Raw genomic sequence first — 18358 nt, forward strand, 5'->3', positions numbered from 1 at the left:
TTACTTGAGGATAGGGATATGCTAGAGATCAAAGCCAGCACCTTGCACACACTAGGCAAGCACTCTACCCCTGAACTACATCCCAACCTACTAGTCTTTTAGCTTTCTTGGAGGATAACATAAACCATTTGGTCAGATTTCAAAGCCCACAGCTGTATCTCCTGTACCCAACACCTAGGGTGCAGTCAAACAGGACTCAGAACTCAGGGAACATGGAAGTCCATGAAAAAAATGCTCTGTCCCATGGCACAGTTCCTAACAAGCCTAGGAGTCATTTCAGCAAGGAGGTGCCCCATCCTCTTTAGCAAAGACGATGCCTGTTCTCCTCTCGGAGAGGGTTAGAAAAGTGGGAGGATGGAGAAGGGCTGATGTTGGTATCAAGACTACTTCTGGGCTATACTAGGGTAGGTTCAGACTCGGCGCACACAATCCAGTCTTCAACTTTGCCCTTCTGTGGAGCTGAAGACCATGGAGCGCAGAAGTAAAACACAAACTCTCATTTTTTGCCAACCAATAAGTAGCAAAGAAGCTATTGAAATCTGATCTGATTTTTTAAATGTATTACATTTATTTATTTATTTTTGGAGGGGAACACAGCAGGCATGTGGCACACATGTACACACACGTACACACACACACACACGCACACGTGCACAAAAAAAGAAGATACTTTGTGCCTGTCCAAAAGCACCAGACACAAGCTCCATGGGTGTATCTCAACCAGGTATTTTATTTGTCTAGCAATTGCAAAATATACAAATTTCTGAAAGGCATTCCCTGTTTGAAAGCTGACACAGCTTCTTCCCAGGTCATTGACTGAGACAAGTACACAGAACACAAAAGCCATCAACCACACATTGAAAGGCCCCAAACCAGTAAACAATTAAACCCAGTCTATACAGCTTTCTATTTTTAGGCTCCCATATACATATTAAATAAATAAATAGCACATCTGCTATCAAAATAATAAAAAAATAAATTTCAAGTATTACAAATGAAATATCATTGGTGTGGTTCAAACAGTTTTTCTTCTCCCCCCAAATGAAGAGTTTTGCCCATAGTCGAAGGAGAGGGGGAATCTTACCCAAAAAAGCAAAGTCAAAAACATTGGTCCCAGTTTTGTTTTGTTGGAGTTTTTTTTTTGGCAGGGGGGAGAGTAGAAGCCAAAGTTCCATGACCGCAGTCCAGACCCTCCCCCCACTCTATCTTTCCATATGCCTCTTCAAAATCAAGTCACTGGTTGTCATATTAAGTGACATTCCACTCTGTCAGGGTCTCCCCTGCCTGATCGTACTCATGCACCGTCATAGAATGTGAAAAGCCACACTGGGTGAGACCTTCATATACTGACTTTAAGTTGGTCACAGGTGAGAACACTTATCTGTCTCAGAATCAAGAGTCTCTACACTCAAAGCGTTGGTTCCACAATGAATGTGGCCAGAAGGGACACCTAAGAAACCACCTTCAGGAGCAAAGTCACACCACCAGACATGCTTGTATTCCAGAGCTTGGAAGGCTAAGGCAGGAGGATCACCATGAGTTAGGTAGGGCTGCACAGCAAAGCTGTAAGGCCCTGGGTCTTAGACACATACCCGGGCACAAGCCTGCACTGCCTAATTCTGCCAAGACTCAAGCAGCTAGGTAAGAGGAAAAACAGCCCAAGTCTTCACAGCCCAGAATAGGTATATAGTCTCGTGGCGTGCCAATTAAAAGGGGGATGGGCTGGGCGTGGACTGCTTGAGTGGTTTGCTGTGAAAAAATACAAAGAACCCAAAGCATGTCCCTATGTCCTATTCAGTTCCAACTGCAGAGCTGTGCATTCTTTGAAGTCCTCCCTCCCCTTCCCCCAAATAAACAAAGTAGCTCTCCTCTCCACTCGAAGCTGCAGATGTATGCATCTCCCACCTTCACTCGGGGCCTGTTCCCTGAGCTAGGAAGGGCTGGATCCCCAGGGCTTACAAGAAGAAGGCAGGAGGGAAAGTGACCTTTCGCACCAGCTGTGGGGTCACCTGACCTAACTATACCGTTGAGTTTCTAAATGGTTTCTTCTGGGCTTAAGATATCCCCCTCTTCCCCAGGCTCTGAGTGGACAAAAGAGAAACCGGTCGGTCAAACTATAGGTAGTTGCAACATGTCTCATAAACCCTGCTTTCAACCCATGCAAAAATGTCACAGGCACCATGAAGCCAAGGGAAGGACAATGTTGTAGACTTGTGAACTCAAAACACACAGCATGGTGCCAGGCACACAGCAGACACTTGACCAAAACGTGGAGACAGCTCTGAGAGCAAGTGGCCTGGATCGAGCCCTACGTGGGCCATCGCCCCTTCCTGGGAAATGTGGGTGACAAGCATCCTAAAGGAAGGAAGGCTGACGCTCTGGGTCACCTCCCAGAGTTGGAGGCTTTGAGCTTCTTCACCCCATGAACACATCCAGCTCCTCACATCCACCAGCTCCAGGCCCTAGAGGGCCAACACCCTTACATATAAGTTCCTTGAGAGAGGTGTGACTTTTGCCACAAAAAAAAGTGCAAAGCAAACAGCCACAGGATTTGCTCAGGTACTTCTGGGCCCACGGAGGAGAACAGAAGGCCCAGGAACCTCCAGTTACCATCTTTCAGCAGAATGCTTCTTTTCACTGACACAGCGAGTCTGTCCCTTAACTCAGGGCCCAGAAGGCAGGTGAACGTGCAGAGAAGTCAGGGCATGTCACTGCCCAGCTGACAGGTGGGCCTCAGCTCAGGGACTTCTCAGAACAATGCAGCGTGTGGCCAAGACCCTTGTCACTGAGGCATCCGTTCAGGGCAAGATGCATAAATAAAAGAGCCACGTGTCTGAACATCCCTGACCCTCTGGTGACTGGGGTTCTAAATCATCCTTAATTTCAAGATTCTTTGCCAGTCTTGTCTCTCAACTATCATGCCTGATCAGGATCCAAAGAAACAAAGCAAAACAGCACAGTGGCACCCAGCATCCCCACTTAGGGGTTTTGTCTCATCGCCTCCAGTTCTGTGGTCCTCCCAAGCCTTGTGAGGTTTCTGTGAGATCCGACACCCATGGAAGCTCGAGAAGAACAGAGGATAGGGAGGTCTCAGCTTGCCCCAGGATGCAGGGATCTGCAGGGTTTTCTACTGTGTCTGCCACCTCAACATTTGTGGGGGTGGAGCTGCTCTTCAGCCAAAAGGAACCCCCTCTTTTCCCTCAACCCACCCCAGTCCAGAAGTCCTTGGTATATCTGGCCTTTGGTAGATGGGAGGGCGCAAGGCAAGCCGTAGAAATGGAAATGGAATGGAACCCAGGTGTCTGCTTCAACGTTTCTAGAAGTCGGCACCGCTCCGGGAGCTCTTCATGTTCTGTTTCCAGGACACAGAGAGGAAGGAAAGAGTCAGGACTTGTTGATGGTTGCGTTTCTCAAGCAGAAGGCTCAAAGCCACGCCACAAGACATCTCCTCCTCCCTCTATTCCCCAAAAGAACACACCCCAAGAGAGTCATCACAGAACATGTGGAAGAACCCAGGTAGGCCTCAAAACACAACAGAAAATAACCCAGGTCACAGAAAGAGCTAGATAGACATGGGCAAGGTCCCTGCTTAGCACTGAGCTGGTTTCCAGCCAGAAGGGGATGGAAAGCAACCGTGGAATAGGTATATGCCTCAGGGACCTGCAGCTCCAGTGGGTCAGACGGAGCTGCTGGAGAGGACAGGAGACCATGAGGCAAAGACTGATGTTCCCGGCTCTCGCCCCTTCAGAAGCCCAGGGCTGTCCTCTGTGCCGCATGGAGTCCTCCCACATTGCATGGACCAGATCCAGATGGGCTGGGGCTCTGTAAAGCAGCACAGCACCTGTCTGCAATCAGCTAACAGCAGAGCCATGCACTCAGCTACTGGGGTCCAGAATCTGGGCACAAAGCTCAACAGAACACAAGAGATGAGTGGGATGGCTGGACGCATAGGGGAGGCCTAAGCAGAGGAGGCCAGGGTCGCTAAAGTCTGCCCCAGTCTTGATCTAAGTAGCCCCACTGGCTGGTATCAGGATCCCTTTTCAAATGTTAATTCCATTGGAGATATATGCTTGCTGCCACTACCCAGCAGGTTGCTCTCCCTGAAAACCCCTCCTCTAATCCCTCAAAAAGGAAATGTTTTCAAGCAGTCTCTCTGGGACTGAATGTCTCCCCCAAGACTGCTCTACCAGGGGCAGGATGGCGGAGAGATGGAGTCCAGGCAGGTAGGGGTGCAAGAGCTGTTCTCTACCCACAGAACTGAGGGCTCCAATTGGGGATGTCTGTACAAGGGATGCTCAATGCTGGACAGCACTGGAGTGATCATTCACATCTGGGTAAGAAATGGGGATCCAGGCAATGGGGCCTTGTGAAATAGGAGTTCTCCTGGTATGCCCTGGGATCCTGTGTCTAGCGAACCCCAGCTATGTTGTGGGGTCAAAGAACAAAGGGCTGCTGCCACTTTCCCTGCCACACCACAGGCCTCCAGCACCCGCACATGATGGTAATGTAATAATAACACCGGAGAGTCACAGGTGAGTCATGTCCATGTCATTCACTCAGGGGCCCTGGGCTGGGACACATGAAGGCAGAGACAGACGGGGAAGGACCTCACACAATGTCACTACTTGTAAGGCCCTCCAGCACCAACACATGAACCACATAACTCCACGATGGCCAGTCTGCACATAGACCAAGATGCCCCACAGCTGAGATGCCATGACTCAGAGAGATGCGGGAGGCAACAGGGGGCATGCACCAGCTCATTTACCTTTCCAAGGTTAGTAAGGAGAAAACTTTGAGAAAATGTGACAGACAGTTCATCTTTCAAGCATAAGGGGGAAGGAAAAAAAAACAGGTTGGAAAAGGGAAACAAATCTTTTAGTAGTATTTTCTGTTTGTACTGGTTTGTTCATTTCTGAGACAGGTCTCATTTAACCCAGGCTAGCCTCTCTATGCAGCCTAGATGACCTTGATTTTCTGATCCTCCTACCTCTTCCTCATCCCTAGATGCTGGGATCAGAGATGTGTGCCAACATGCCCAGCTTATGGACTGCTGGGAAATCAAACCCAGGGCCTCATGCATCCTAGGCAAATCCTCTAACAACTGAGCTATCCTGCCAACTCTAGCGGTCTTTCCTAGTGTGCACCTGTAGTTTTTAATTGAAAGACACACTAGGAATGGCAGGCAGTATCTTGATCCCAAACAGCACATCTCTCAGGAAGACACTACCAAGGACACCGTCTGGGTTGTCATTCAGTCTGTGAGAAGAACAAGCTGATGGGCCTTCCCTGTTTCCAAGTCTGAGCACTCCAGCTGCTCTGAGAAAAAAATTCCACTGGCTTAGGCCAAAAACATCCAAGACCTAGAGCAATAGGTCTCCCCTGGGAATAACACAGCCATCACCCATCAGGCCTTTATTGGGTACTGGGTATTTTCCCCATGTTACATCTATCTTCTCATTATCAAAATGCCTTACAGAGTTATTATTTCCATTTTCAGATGAGAATATTGATGTCCTAGAATTGGCCCAACTTGCCTAGAGCTCCAAAGACAGTGGCAAAGTTGGCTTGGTCTGACTTTCAAAACAAATTCTAGAAGTCAGGCATGGTTGTACATATTCATAGTCCAAGCACTTGGAAGGCTGACACAGAGGATTCCTTTGAGTTTGAGGCTAGCCTTGGATACATGGTAAGTTCCAGGCTAAACAGAGCTACCTAACAAGATATTATTATCTCAAAATCCAAATGAGTTCATTAATTTCGGTTTCAGGACCCAGGTTGATTCCTAGATTCAGACATTTCCTGAGGTCATGCTCCCAGACTAGGCTCCCAAAGAGAATCTGACCAGAGTCACGGGTGATAAGTCTACGGGATGTAGCTCTGCTCAACTGAAACGGTTCTAGGCAAATGCCCTACTAGATTCACTTGGGAAATGAAGAAGTTCAGCTTCAAATGGGTGCGTGAGAGAGAGCGGATATGAATGGTCTCTTCCCAGCAGGAAGATTTCTTTCTAAAGACATGGGATATGTGCAGATGCAAAATTGTAAGGTTTGAAAACCAAAGGCTCTGCGAGAACACCCGGTCCTCAAGTAGTCCACAGGCTGGTGACGGAGACAACAGACAGCAGACCGTGAGCATGTCATACCCTTTCAAGAGGGAAGTTTTAACAGCCAAGGCCCTCCCGGGGCCATGGGAGGAGGCTTCAAATCAGAGACCAGCGACTACTCACAGTGCCCCACAGGCTTCAAAGATGAGGGGACTAGAGACAGATGCAGAACAGTACCAGAGTCACTCTCAGAAGCTGGCGGGGAGGAAGAAATCAGCCTTCCAAAGCACACTGTCTGTTTGGGCCTCCGCTCTACTGCCTAACAGCTGGTGGCCCTGCACAGGCCACTTGCCTCATTTGTTAAACAGAGGAACATCCTGCCAATCTTTCAGTGTTATTTAAGGACCAGAGATGCAAAGGCTAGGCTATCCCATTGTTTGTGAGTTACGCAGCCCCATTAGTACACCTGACCCAGGCGCTATGCCAGACCACTGCTATTTCTCAAAACTGAGTCCCACTTTTCAACTCGTGGGATGACCTGAACCTTCCCAATTCCTGCACCAACCAGCTCATCAAGGTAGCCTAAGGAGCAGAGAGGGAAGAACAGGGGAGCAGTGGGGCTACTGGTGTGGTGGCATCTGATGATGATTGAATTATAAAGGCCTGGGCTCTTTCTGCAGCGGGGACCAGCTGAGCAGCTGAAATGCTGCATTCACAACGTGGCAGCTGCCAGAGCCAATGGGCAACCAGAGACGTCCTTCACAGGGCTCTGGTCAAAGGAGGGGGTCACATGATGGGTCCACAATCAAAGCTGCAGCCAGTTCTGATCGCGACTTAAAGTGGGATCCCCACGTACAGTGTCTGAGACCACTGCAGAGTGTGAGGGGCTTCTTGGAGGAGCACCAGGCACCACCACATGCCATTCCGGTAGGTCCTCATATATTTATATATTTGGCTCTGGAAATCTTACTTTCAGAATAAAAGGCTACTCTTTCGGTGGGGTTGGAGTGGTTAGTAAAAGCCAATAGTTAGCAGGCCCTGGCCTCAGTCGCCATCAAAATCTGATCTAAGAGGGAAATCTGGCACTGATGTCAAGCCCCAGACTGTGACCATTACAGACACCCCAAGAAGGTGGAGGGTAGCACCCTTAGGCTGTCATGGCCTTGGAACAGGTTGAACACTAGTTTGGCCAGGAGTAGTCCCCGTCCTACATCCTTCTCTATAAACTTCATGAATTCCTTCCTCCCACATCCATCCCTTTCTCCTCTATAGACAACCTCAGACTCCACCCAAACTGTCTTCATCCTAAATAATTCAACAGAAAAAAGGCCAACTTGGAAAACAAGCAAGCCTGAGCGCATGCGACAGGACTGAGAGGAATACTTACAGACAGGCTTTCCCTAGCAAAGGCTGCCGGGAGACAATGGAGGGAGAGAGGAAGAGAGAGAGAGTTAGTCAGAAGGCTGGAGAGCAGCTGGTGGAGCTAACCCCAACACACCCCCATGCCTGAGCCAGCCACCAGCTCCCAGACATCTGTCCTGGAGGACGAGGCAATGCTGAAAGGCTGTTCTATTAAAGTCAGGGGCAGCAGCTGTGATGTGGGGGACAGGACTGGGCCCTAGTCACAGTGTACATAACCAAATCAGTGTAGCTCTGGGTGTCACCCATTCCTGCCTAGGTTAGTCCCCTCAAGCCTTTTCAATAGAAGACACCTCCGGATGCACCAGAACAGAGTGACACAGAGATGAGATTTCAGTTCTGCTCGACTGACGTTAGAAAATCCTAAGATTGGAGGCAGAAAGGAGTATTTACTAGGGTTCTCCCTGTCCCATGTCTGCTGGCCAAGTGACATGGTCACTAAAATTCTTACACTTGCCAGGTATAGAGTGTAGGCCTGCAATCCCAACACCTGGGAGGTGGAAGAGAAGACCGATTCAGTCATTCTCAGCGACATGGTGAGTTCACAGCCAGCCTCTAAGCTACTTGAGACCCTGCCTGCCACCCCCGACCCAAACAACAACAAAAATCTTACACTCAGTTGAGAAGCAAAGACAGAACACACCAAGACTGTATCCCAAAGTCAGCCTGAGCTACATACAAAGGTCTTGTGTCCAAAAGGGAAAAGAAAAAAATCCTCCACTCATGTTAGTGGCAAAGATACAGCCAAAGCCAGGTCTTCCAGCTCCACATGAATCATTCATCTCATTGGATACAGTCTTTACTTTATGACAGATACAGCACACTGCCTTCTCACAGCCACCTTTTGCAGGGTGTATTACTCTCCCATTTCACAGATCAGAAAACTGAGGCCTGGAGAGGTTAAATAAGGTTTGGAGACCTCAATACTTTTCTCACATCATATTCTAGACACAGGGAGGTTTAAACAGAAGCTAGAGAGAAAGAAGACAAAGTTGGTGGGCTGCAGGCACGACCCCTAGAGGTAGCCAGGCATTGAGCTCATGAGCAAACCCAGTTTGAAATTCAGCCTGCATTGATTTGTAAGAGGCTAGCCATGGATGTGTCGCTGGGGTAAATCTGATATGTGAGATGTCTACATCTCATGTTCACAAAGGTTCTTGGCTATCTTTAAGGAAACAATTGTTTTTCTGAAAACAAATTTTAATGCTCAATAGCCAAACTCTTGCAACCTTTAATCTTTCAAGCTAGTGAAATAGTGAAATCTGGCTGGGTTGAGTTTTTTGTTTTGGTTATTGTTCTTGGTTTTGTTTTGTTTTCTGTTTTGAGACAGGGTCTCGCTATGTAGCCCTGGCTGGTCTGTAACTCACTATATGGATCAAGCTGGCCTCAAACTCAGAAATCCACCTACCTCTGCCTCGAGATGGTAGGTCTCTCCTTCCTGGTTATCCAGCGTGACAGCTGGGTTGCCTGGTTCTTTGTATGTGCTGTGTTTATGTATACGGGTGCTGGTGGACACTCATATAGCACCCATGTAGAGTTCAGACGACAACCTCAGATGTCCATCCCCGGGTAGCTTTGCCCTTTGTTTGAGACAGGGCCTCTTACTGGCCTGTAATTTCACCGCATAGGCGAGGCTAGCTGGCCTGTGGGCTTCTAAGGATCAGCCTGTTTCTGCCTCCCATCTTACCATCGTTGGGATTACAATGTGAGCCTCTAGTTCAGCTTTCTACATGGATTCTGAGAATCCAAACTTAGGTCCTCAGAGTTACAAGGAAAAGTACTTTTCTAGCAGAGCATCTCTTCGGTCTGGACCCAGGGAGCTGGGCTACATTGGTTTGGGGGAGGGGACGGGCTCTGGGCCCATTGGACCTCAGCTTTTCTGTCACAGAAAAGGAGTCAGCCATGGGGCAGGATACAAAAGATGTCCTCAGTCCACATGGACAGATACCTGAGAGTCCAAGGGTAGACAGAGACTCCTGGATTAGGAATTGCCATAACATATAGACGGTTCCAGAGATAACTATTCACAGATGTGAACAGGACTGGGACATTTTATGCTGTCTTCTGCTCTGCCTGGTTCTGCTCAGTGAAGACCCCAGTCTCAGAAAGGGCAGAGTCACTGTTGACAAGGAAAGACCTGAAAGTGTGTCACACACACACACACACACACACACACACACACGCACACACAGAGAGAACACACATGCACACCCACACAGCACACAGACGTGCACCAGTGCCCGCAAATATGAACACACAGTCCCAGTCTGGGGATCGTAACCCCTGAGTACTTTCTCCTCTAGGCAGGAATGAAAGCAGAATCACTAACTTGTCCGGGCAGCTGCGTGGGCACTTCCGGGGGCAGACAGCTGGGCAGGGCAGCAGAAGTGGAAGCCACATGCTCCTCAAAGCTGTTGATGCGAGGCTTTTTGGTGGGCTCGGGGCTGGCTAGTGGGGTGACACTATTGCGTCTCATGAGTGGGTTAGGCCCCTTCTTTGCATCCTAAGCAAGACAAAGACAAAAGAGAGAAGGCGACAGTTACAACGAGTGGGGAGGGAGGGAGGTAAGCCACACTAAAGTCCTGCTCTTGGATATTCAGGGATGTAACCAGAAGGACCAAAGTGAGCGGCCTTGACCCTGAGCTGCTGTGGGCAATGGAACTTCCCTGGGTCATTCCAAAGGGCATCCAAATGGACAAATGTGCTATGTGCAGAGCAGAGGAGGAAAAAAATTACACCCATAGCATAGAGGGGAGTCAGAGAAAAGAACCTTGCTATCAGCCACCCCACCTCCAGAGGGCCCACAAGGGACACTTGGGTCTGAGCTCAGGGGAAAGGAAAGGCATCAAGGCCGATTCCCCTCTTCCTGAGTCTGCATCACCCCCAAGGAATACTCTGTGCCCACTTGAACAGTACCCAGCCTGAGTACAGGACATAGAGGCTTCAGACCAACCAAGAGACAAAGGTACAAAAAACAGGCAGGAGCCAGGTAGGACCAGGCATCATCCTTCTAATGGGAGGATGATGTGACAGGAATGTGGACCCCTGCACGGCCCAGGACCTCAAAGCCCAGGTCTGTCTCTGGCCCAGTACTCAGCAAGGGAGTGTTCTGAGGCCCCTGGAGTACAGCTCAGACCCAAGCTCAGTATCAGGGCTGTCCTTTTCCTGCTGACATGAGCATATCCTCCAGGAGCCCTGGTTTAGACAGGCGGGTCCTGGAGACAGGGTGAGGCTGCCAAGAGACATGGTCCTCTTCCAGTGAAGTCCTCAGCGCAAGGTGAACATTAAAATAGCTCATACCCCATGTGCCCTTCCTGCCAAAGTCTGATGGCCAAACTCCTTAGGAATAGGGAAGTCACCTGTTTTTCGGACTCCACAGACAGAAAGTCAAGTTCGGTGTAAGAGGAAGGTCTGACTATACTGGCAAAGTGTTGTATTTTGACAGCCTGCATAAAGCAAATTTAAACCCACTTTCACAACACAGACCTAGACAGATACGCAATCTGCCCAGTAAGGGATTCAACACGACCAACCACCCGGATCTCAGACCTCCCCAAGGTGGAAGACAGCAGCAGCCAGGCCCTGGGTCTCCTGACCATGTTTCCTCAGTCACCCCTCACTTCCCTATTCTCTAGCCCTGCTTTCTCCTTCCATATTGTGGAATCATTGCTAATTCTGAACTTAAGTGCATGCAATAACCGTGCTGACTGGCTAATCCTGTTTGGGCCTCTGACACTTTCAAGAAAGCGCAGCTTTGGCTGCCTGAAGAGGCAACAGTTAATGTGCTGGGCTACAGTTAGAAGAGGAGGAAAGAGCTCCCTGTTTAATACTCACTTCTGGTCAAGAAGAAACAGGAGGTGGAAGGGGAGAGCACAGACAGAAAGAAAAAGAAGAGAGCCCAGGAAACCACCATAAAGACAGGCCAGGAACACAGAGGCACCCGTCTCAACAACCAGGCATTTGGGTGCCACCAAAAAACTCAGAACTACCCACAAGGTGACTAGACCCAGGACTTCCCAAGGGTCCCATGGCATCCGGGGTCTAACTCACCTCTGACCTCTCCCGGTGTGTGCTGACTGACTCCACATTCAGGTAGATAGATTCCACACGACACCCTGAGAGTGAAGGATGGAGAAGACAGGTTCTGTTAAAGGGATCATTCCCATCTACAGTCACCAGGAGACCCTGGTCCCTGGAGGAAGGAGGGGCTGCTACTCACCGTAAGCCACAGGTGTCAGTTTCAGGACGGTGTGAAGGGGACATTTCAGGTATGGCATCTCCTCTGAAAAGAGGCATAAGGTTTCATCGTTAGACAGGAGACCTGAGGCACAGAGAGATACCCTCGAGCACTCTGAGCCCACTAATAGAGCTTCACATCCAACTCAAAGGTTCTTAGTTTGCATGGCAGATAAGGGCTCTCAGAGGCTGGTTTATAAAGTGATGAAGCCCATTGAGCATCACACTGTTTAACAGCATTTCAAGAACCATCAAGCAGGTACAGGTGGAGAGGACCCCTCAGCAGGCCATGAGGCAGTCTGTGAAGCCCAATATGCAGACACACAGTAGGGTAAGAAAAACTGGGCCCACTGCTCACACTCAAGGGCCCCTTTCCTTCCTCCCTCTTTCCTGGGCTATCGCTGGCCCTCAATACCTGCACTCTTATCGAGGAAGTAGGCCAGTAGGCAGCGCAGGACTGCCTGGTGACTGATGACCAACACATTCTCCTGGCGCTCCAACTCCATGATCACGGGCTCCAGGCGCTGGACAAGGTCCTGGTAGGACTGAGCATAAAAGGATGGGACAGCATGTTAGAAGAGAGGACAGTCAGGGAAGAACCCTGCCACTACCTGCAGCCTTCCATCATCATAAACCAGGCAGCTCACAGTCCAGCCATCTACCCACTTACCCATCCACTTAACCATCCCATCCATCCATTCATCCACCCATCCATCTCCTCATCCATCCAGCCATCCACCCATTCACCTATCTACCTAACCACCCACCTAACCATCCATCCATCCATTAATCCACCCATCCATCCACCTAACCATCCATCCATCCACTCACACATTCATCCATCCATTCATCTACCCATCCTTCTATCCACCCATCCACCTAACCATCCAGCCACCCATTCACCCATCCACCTAACCATCCACCCATCCATCCACCTAACCATCCATCCATCCACTCACATTCATCCATCCATTCATCTACCCATCCTTCTATCCACCCATCCACCTAACCATCCAGCCACCCATTCACCCATCCACCTAACCATCCATCCATCCATCCATCCATCCTTCCATCCACCTAACCATCTATCCACCTAACCATCTATCCACCCACCCATCCATCCACCCACCCATTCAACCATCCATCTACCGATCCTTCTGAGGCTAAAGCAGGAGGATTTCTATGAGTTCAAGGCAGCCTGAGCTACATATTGAGACCCTATCTCAAACAACAAAAATGTAGCCAGATGTGGTTGAGAACACCTGTAATCCCAGTACTGGGGAGGCTGAGGCAAGACAGAAAACAAGGCAGGTCTGGGCTACACAGCAAACAGTAAAGCTGCAACTTTTAAAACAAACAAAAAAAGACCAGCTTGGTTTGGAGAGATGGCACAGCAGTCATACATATTAAAATTATAATAATGATATGGGAAATACAACTGCACTTCTCTTGGGCCTTTTTACAAGGTTCCATTTAGTAAGACTCAAAACCCAGGTAGCAATAATAGGAATGAGTTTACAGAGCTGGTGGGAAATGGGTGGGGTAGAGAGCCCTTGGGAAGGGTCACTTGGCTCTACTGGGGCCCCCATAGTCTTCTCTCAGCCTATTGCACATGACACACACCACTGCTATGAAGAAAGGCCAGCGGACTCCATGCTCACCTCGCCTGTTGGATATCGGTAGTAGTATTTGTCCTGCTCTCGAAGTGCGTACTCCTCAGGGTAGGTGTCCCTGATCTCCTCATAGGTCAGCTCCTCACACACACCCTGGTGGGAAGACCAGCATTCACTCCAGGGGACACATCTAGGGGACTCCTCCAGCGAAGGAGGTCTCTTAGAAGCCACCCAGATTCCAGGGAAGCCTCAAGAGAACTCCACTCCCCAGTAGGCCTCCCCACAGCCTCGCCAGCCTGGGACTCACGGCATCGATCTCATTGAGTGCCTTCCACTGCTCATAGGGGAGCTTTAGTGCCTCCGCTGTCTGGATGGTGCTCTTCAGCTGGCTGGTCCACACACGAAGGTCCTTCAGGTTCTGTTCTTCCACGAACTTGCTCAGGGCACTGGCGAACTGAGAGAGAGAGAGAGAGAGAGAGAGAGAGAGAGAGAGAGAGAGACCACAGGAGAGAAATGTCACCCTGACTCTAGGATCCAGCTCCTTCCATGAAAGTTTGTCCTATGTTGACATGGCAATCACCAAGGCTGTCCAAACCCCATATGACACCCTTATCAGAGCCCAGGATACCTGGCTCCACCCTCTTCCCAGTCCATACTATCCACCATGCACACACACGCACTCATGCGTGCTCACACACACACACACACACACACACACACACACACACACACACACACACACAGCATAGCAAGGCATATACAGCACATTCCATCCTCCCCAGAGCCCTATCATTCTACAACGGATGGAACTAGTCATTCTTCTTCTTTCAGTCAGCCCCCAGCCCGTCTTCTCTCCTCTACCTTCTTGCCTCTGCCAGACAGGCCCGAGTCACCCCCAATCTTGCCCTGGAGGTTGTATTCATTCTCGCCATGCCGACACAGGTAGATGGTGCGGGGCTGCACGTGGATATTCATCAGGTAGTACACAATTCGACTCTGGATGTGGTCCTGAACTCTATTTACCAAGAACCTCCGGCCAACGTCAATCACTTTGATCAGTGACAAGTCCCTGCAGAGAAACATCATTGAGGGCCACCATGTGGGCCTCCCCATGCCCACAGCCAGCATACCCTGCCCTGGGAGGCCTGCAACAACAAACTGTAGTTGGCTCTCGCAGGAAGAAGAGTGGGTCTTCTCTAGGAGTCAGGTAGTAAATGCAAAGCAACAATTCCCATAGCCAGGCTGGTCAAGAAGACAGCTGGTGGGTCTAGGGAGATGGCCCAGTCAGCAAAGTGCTTGCCATTCAAACATGAGGATCTGAGTTCAAATCTCCAGTACCTACACAAATAGCCAGGACCAGCACAAAGAGCTGGGGAAAAAGAGACAGGTGGATCTCTGGAGCTCACTGGTCTGGCAGCCTAGCTGAATCAGTGAGCTCCAGGTTCAGTGAGAAAATCTGATTCAAAAAAATAAGGTGGCAGCTGGGTGTGGAGGTATATGCCTTTACTTCAGCACTTGGGAGGCAGAGGCCAGTGGATGTCCACACAGCGAGTTCAGTCCAGTCAACGCTACATGGTGAAAGCGCCTCAAAAAAACCCAAAAATCCTCAAAACAAAGTGATGACCTGGGTTTGATCCCTGGGACCCATATGGTAGGAGGAGAAAGCCAACTCTTGTAGCTTCTTCTTGTAGCATGTGTGTCATGGTACATGCATGAATCCATGCATGAATGCCTCTCTCTCTCTCTCTCTCTCTCTCTCACACACACACACACAACCTCACAAGTAAATAAATAAATGTAAAAAACTAGTTAATACTTTTTTTTTTTTTTTGGTCTTTTTCCAAGACAGGGTCTCCCTGTAGCCCCAGCTGTCCTGGAACTCATTATGTAGACCAGGCTGGCCTTGAACTCACAGAGATCCGCCTGCCTCTGCCTCCTGAGTGCTGGGATTAAAGGCATGTGCCACCATGCCCAGCTAACAAATTTTTAAAAATAAGGTGGAGCGCAATTGAGGAAGACACTCAAGGTCAACCTTTGGCTTCCACACACTTGTACACAGTTGTATGAACACGTACCTATAACACACACACACACACACACACACACACACACACACATATTAAAAGTCAGCTGTCTGGGTCTGGTGGTGCAGGCCCATAATCCAAGCTTGGGAGGCAAAACAGGAGAAACAGAAGTTCAAGGCCAGCCTGGGATACAGAGGGAGTTCAAGGCCAGCCTGGAATATAGAGGGAGTTCAAGGCTAGCCTGGGCTACAGAGGGAGGTCAAGGCCAGCCTGGCAATCTAGTGAGACCCTATCTCAAAATGAAAATGTGAGCAGGCTGGGGACAGGGCCCGTGCCATGAACTTGCCTTGCATGAGCCAGGCTCTAGGTCTGATCCATTACACCACAAAAAAAAGAAGACAAGAGGAAGAGGAAACTGCACGGCCTCCCAGAAGAGAGGAGACAGAGGGCAGCAGGCAGCACAAGCCAGGCTCCTGCGTACCTACACAATGTCCATTCACACTTCTTCTAGTGCCCCCTCCCAATTTTACACCCTTTTATTTTGTTTTATTATTAATAATCCTGAGTCCAGTCAATGCTGCTCACATGTGCGTGGGTGTGGGTGGGGCCATCCACCGGGCATGGGCAACCTACCGCGGGTCCCACTCCCAAAGGATAATGATTTTTCCTCTCTCAGCAGCTATCAACTGCTAGAAGCTCTTTCACCAAGGGTGGGGCCTCGGAGGCCTCTCCCCCTTAAAGGCATTTATAAAGGGAGTTTATGACAAATTCTTTATGGAAACATCCAGAAAACATTATGAGCCCTCATGCAGATAATTCAGGACTGCCACCTCTGGGGATTACCTGTCACATTTGTCAGGGTCAAGAGGCTGGTAGCTGGCTTCATAGCAATTGATTCTCTTCATGAAGTCGTCCATGGCTTCTGCCGAGTTGCAATCTTTGTAATCAGGGCTAGAGATTTTAACTTCCTGTAACACCACAAAGAGGCAGCTGATGAATCACGCTGGAAGGCTTTCTGCTTAGATTAAGCAGGATTTGGGTCTTTCAAATGGGGAAAGCCCAGAAGGGCTTAGGATAAAGATTATCCTACCCAGCGTTAAGTGAATAAAAAAGGGAGGGTGGTTGACTCATGGCCTCACAATCACATGGGCGGGGGGACACGACAGGACAAACTGTGGGATGGAAGGATAGACATAGGAAGCTGACAAGGATTCCCATAATGAATACCTCTGGACCATCCACAGTGGTCAGTCCAGTCCAGTAACTGAGTCAGCCTCATCCTCAATTCAGCAGGGCCCCACAGAAGCTCCTGCAGTGTCCCTTACACCAAGAGCATGTTAATTGCTGCTTAGAGATGCCTCGGACCCTGGACAGGCCTTTCTCTATCTGTCCAGACAGAAGCAGTACCTGCTTGTGCTAGTCCATGTGATTATAACTTCTCTAAGTAGACCTGGTGCCTTCTGGGGTAAGCAATCTCCCATAACTGGACAAAATGTCTGAGAAACCCAGGCCAATTTTTGGGAAACTCTGACTGATTCATTGATTGGTTGACTGATTGATTTGGGTTTTTAAAAAATATTTATTAGTTTTATTTTATGTGTATGCATGTATTGTTTGCATGTGTGTAAGTGCACCCATGTCATGCAATGCCTGCGGAGGACAGAAGAGGCTGTCGGATCCCCTGGAACTAGAGTTACAGACAGTTGCTAGCTGCCATGTGGGTGCTGGGATTCAAACCCGGGTCTTCCGCAAGAACAGTCAGTGTTCTTAACTGCTGAGCCATCTCTCCAGCCCCCGATTTTGGGTTTTTGATGCAAGGCTTTGCTGTGTATCTCTGACTAGCCTAGAACTTACTATGTAGACCAGGGTGGCTTCAAATTTTCCTCAAATATCCCACCTCTGCCTCATAAATGCTGGGATTACAGTTGTGCCACAACTGCCCTCAGAACTTTTCATGCTTATGCTTTTTTTTTTTTTTTTTTTTTTTTTTTTTTTTTTTTTTTTTCTTTTGTCTTTTTTGAGACAGGGTCTCCTTGTAGTCCCAGCTGTCCTGGAACTCACTATGTAGACCAGGCTGGCCTTGAACTCACAGAAATCCACCTGCCTCTGCCTCCCAAGTGCTGGGATTAAAGGCGTGTGCCACCACGCCCGGCCTATGCTTATGCTTTTTAAAGAATCCCTCTACAAGGACCCGGGTTCGATTACCAGCACCCACATGGCAGCTACGAACCGTCCTTACCTCCAGTTCCAGGGGAATCTGAAGCCCTCTTCTGACGAATCCCTCTACAAATGTCACAAATATAAGGCAGTTATTCTACAAGGCAGAAGAAGAGGTGGAGGGTAGAGATGGTTACCTAACTTAAAAAATATATCAGAAGTTTATTTATTTATTTTTATAATTTTGAGACAGGTTCTCACCATGTAGCACTAGCTGGTGGCCTGGAACTCATAGAGACTCACCTGCCTCTACCTCTCAAGTACCGGGTTTAAGGGCATGCCCCACCACACCCAACCTAACTTTTTGCTTTTATGACAATGTTTCATGTATCCCAGGCTTCCCTCAGACTCGCTATATAGCAAAGGATCACCTGCAACTTCTGATCCTCTTGCCTTTACCTCCCTAGGGCTGAGGAAGAATTTGCTATCATACCACTTTATGTGTTTCTGGGGCTCAAACTCGGGGCCTCATGCATGCTAGCTAGGTAACTACTCTACCAACCGAGTCACATCACAAACCATGCTTGCCTAACATTGTGAATATACTTAATGCTCTTGAACCACACACTTAAAAATGTTAAAATGGTCAATTGTATATTCTGTGTATTGTACAATAAAAACATTAAATCTAGGCTCACTTCTTCCTGACCTGCACAGTGGCTTTGAGATTTAATCAGAGAAAAAGATTTCTTTTTTAATAAGAGGTAGGAATTGGCTACACAGTTAGGGTAAAAAGACCCCAAAGAAATGTAGCCAGTTTCTGGGCTAAAAGTCAAAATGTCCTTGGGCCTCTTAGCAACACA

General features: G+C 48.9%; 1 protein-coding gene across 6 annotated transcripts in view; it reads right to left on the reverse strand.

Moving 5' to 3' along the window:
• Positions 1-710: 710 nt before the first annotated feature.
• Pfkfb3 (6-phosphofructo-2-kinase/fructose-2,6-biphosphatase 3) overlaps positions 711-18358 on the reverse strand; it is an 81418-nt gene continuing 63770 nt past the window's right edge. For 3 of the 6 annotated variants that reach the window (XM_029559685.1, XM_029559687.1, XM_008825131.3), the window contains 10 exons: positions 16182-16306; positions 14176-14383; positions 13622-13768; positions 13363-13467; positions 12117-12246; positions 11685-11747; positions 11516-11580; positions 10825-10911; positions 9795-9968; positions 711-3352 (listed from right to left, as the gene is read on the reverse strand). In XM_029559685.1, the coding sequence (XP_029415545.1) occupies positions 3317-3352; positions 9795-9968; positions 10825-10911; positions 11516-11580; positions 11685-11747; positions 12117-12246; positions 13363-13467; positions 13622-13768; positions 14176-14383; positions 16182-16306 (1140 nt within the window). In that variant the 3' untranslated portion in view covers positions 711-3316. Of the gene's footprint in view, positions 3353-4802; positions 4822-7433; positions 7457-9794; positions 9969-10824; positions 10912-11515; positions 11581-11684; positions 11748-12116; positions 12247-13362; positions 13468-13621; positions 13769-14175; positions 14384-16181; positions 16307-18358 lie in introns of those variants that run through there. The other 3 variants (XM_029559684.1, XM_029559686.1, XM_008825137.3) reach the window with 3 other exon arrangements.

This window comes from Nannospalax galili, unplaced genomic scaffold (assembly GCF_000622305.1).
Source record: "Nannospalax galili isolate Female #2095 unplaced genomic scaffold, S.galili_v1.0 scaffold209, whole genome shotgun sequence".
NCBI classification, from domain to species: domain Eukaryota; kingdom Metazoa; phylum Chordata; class Mammalia; order Rodentia; family Spalacidae; genus Nannospalax; species Nannospalax galili.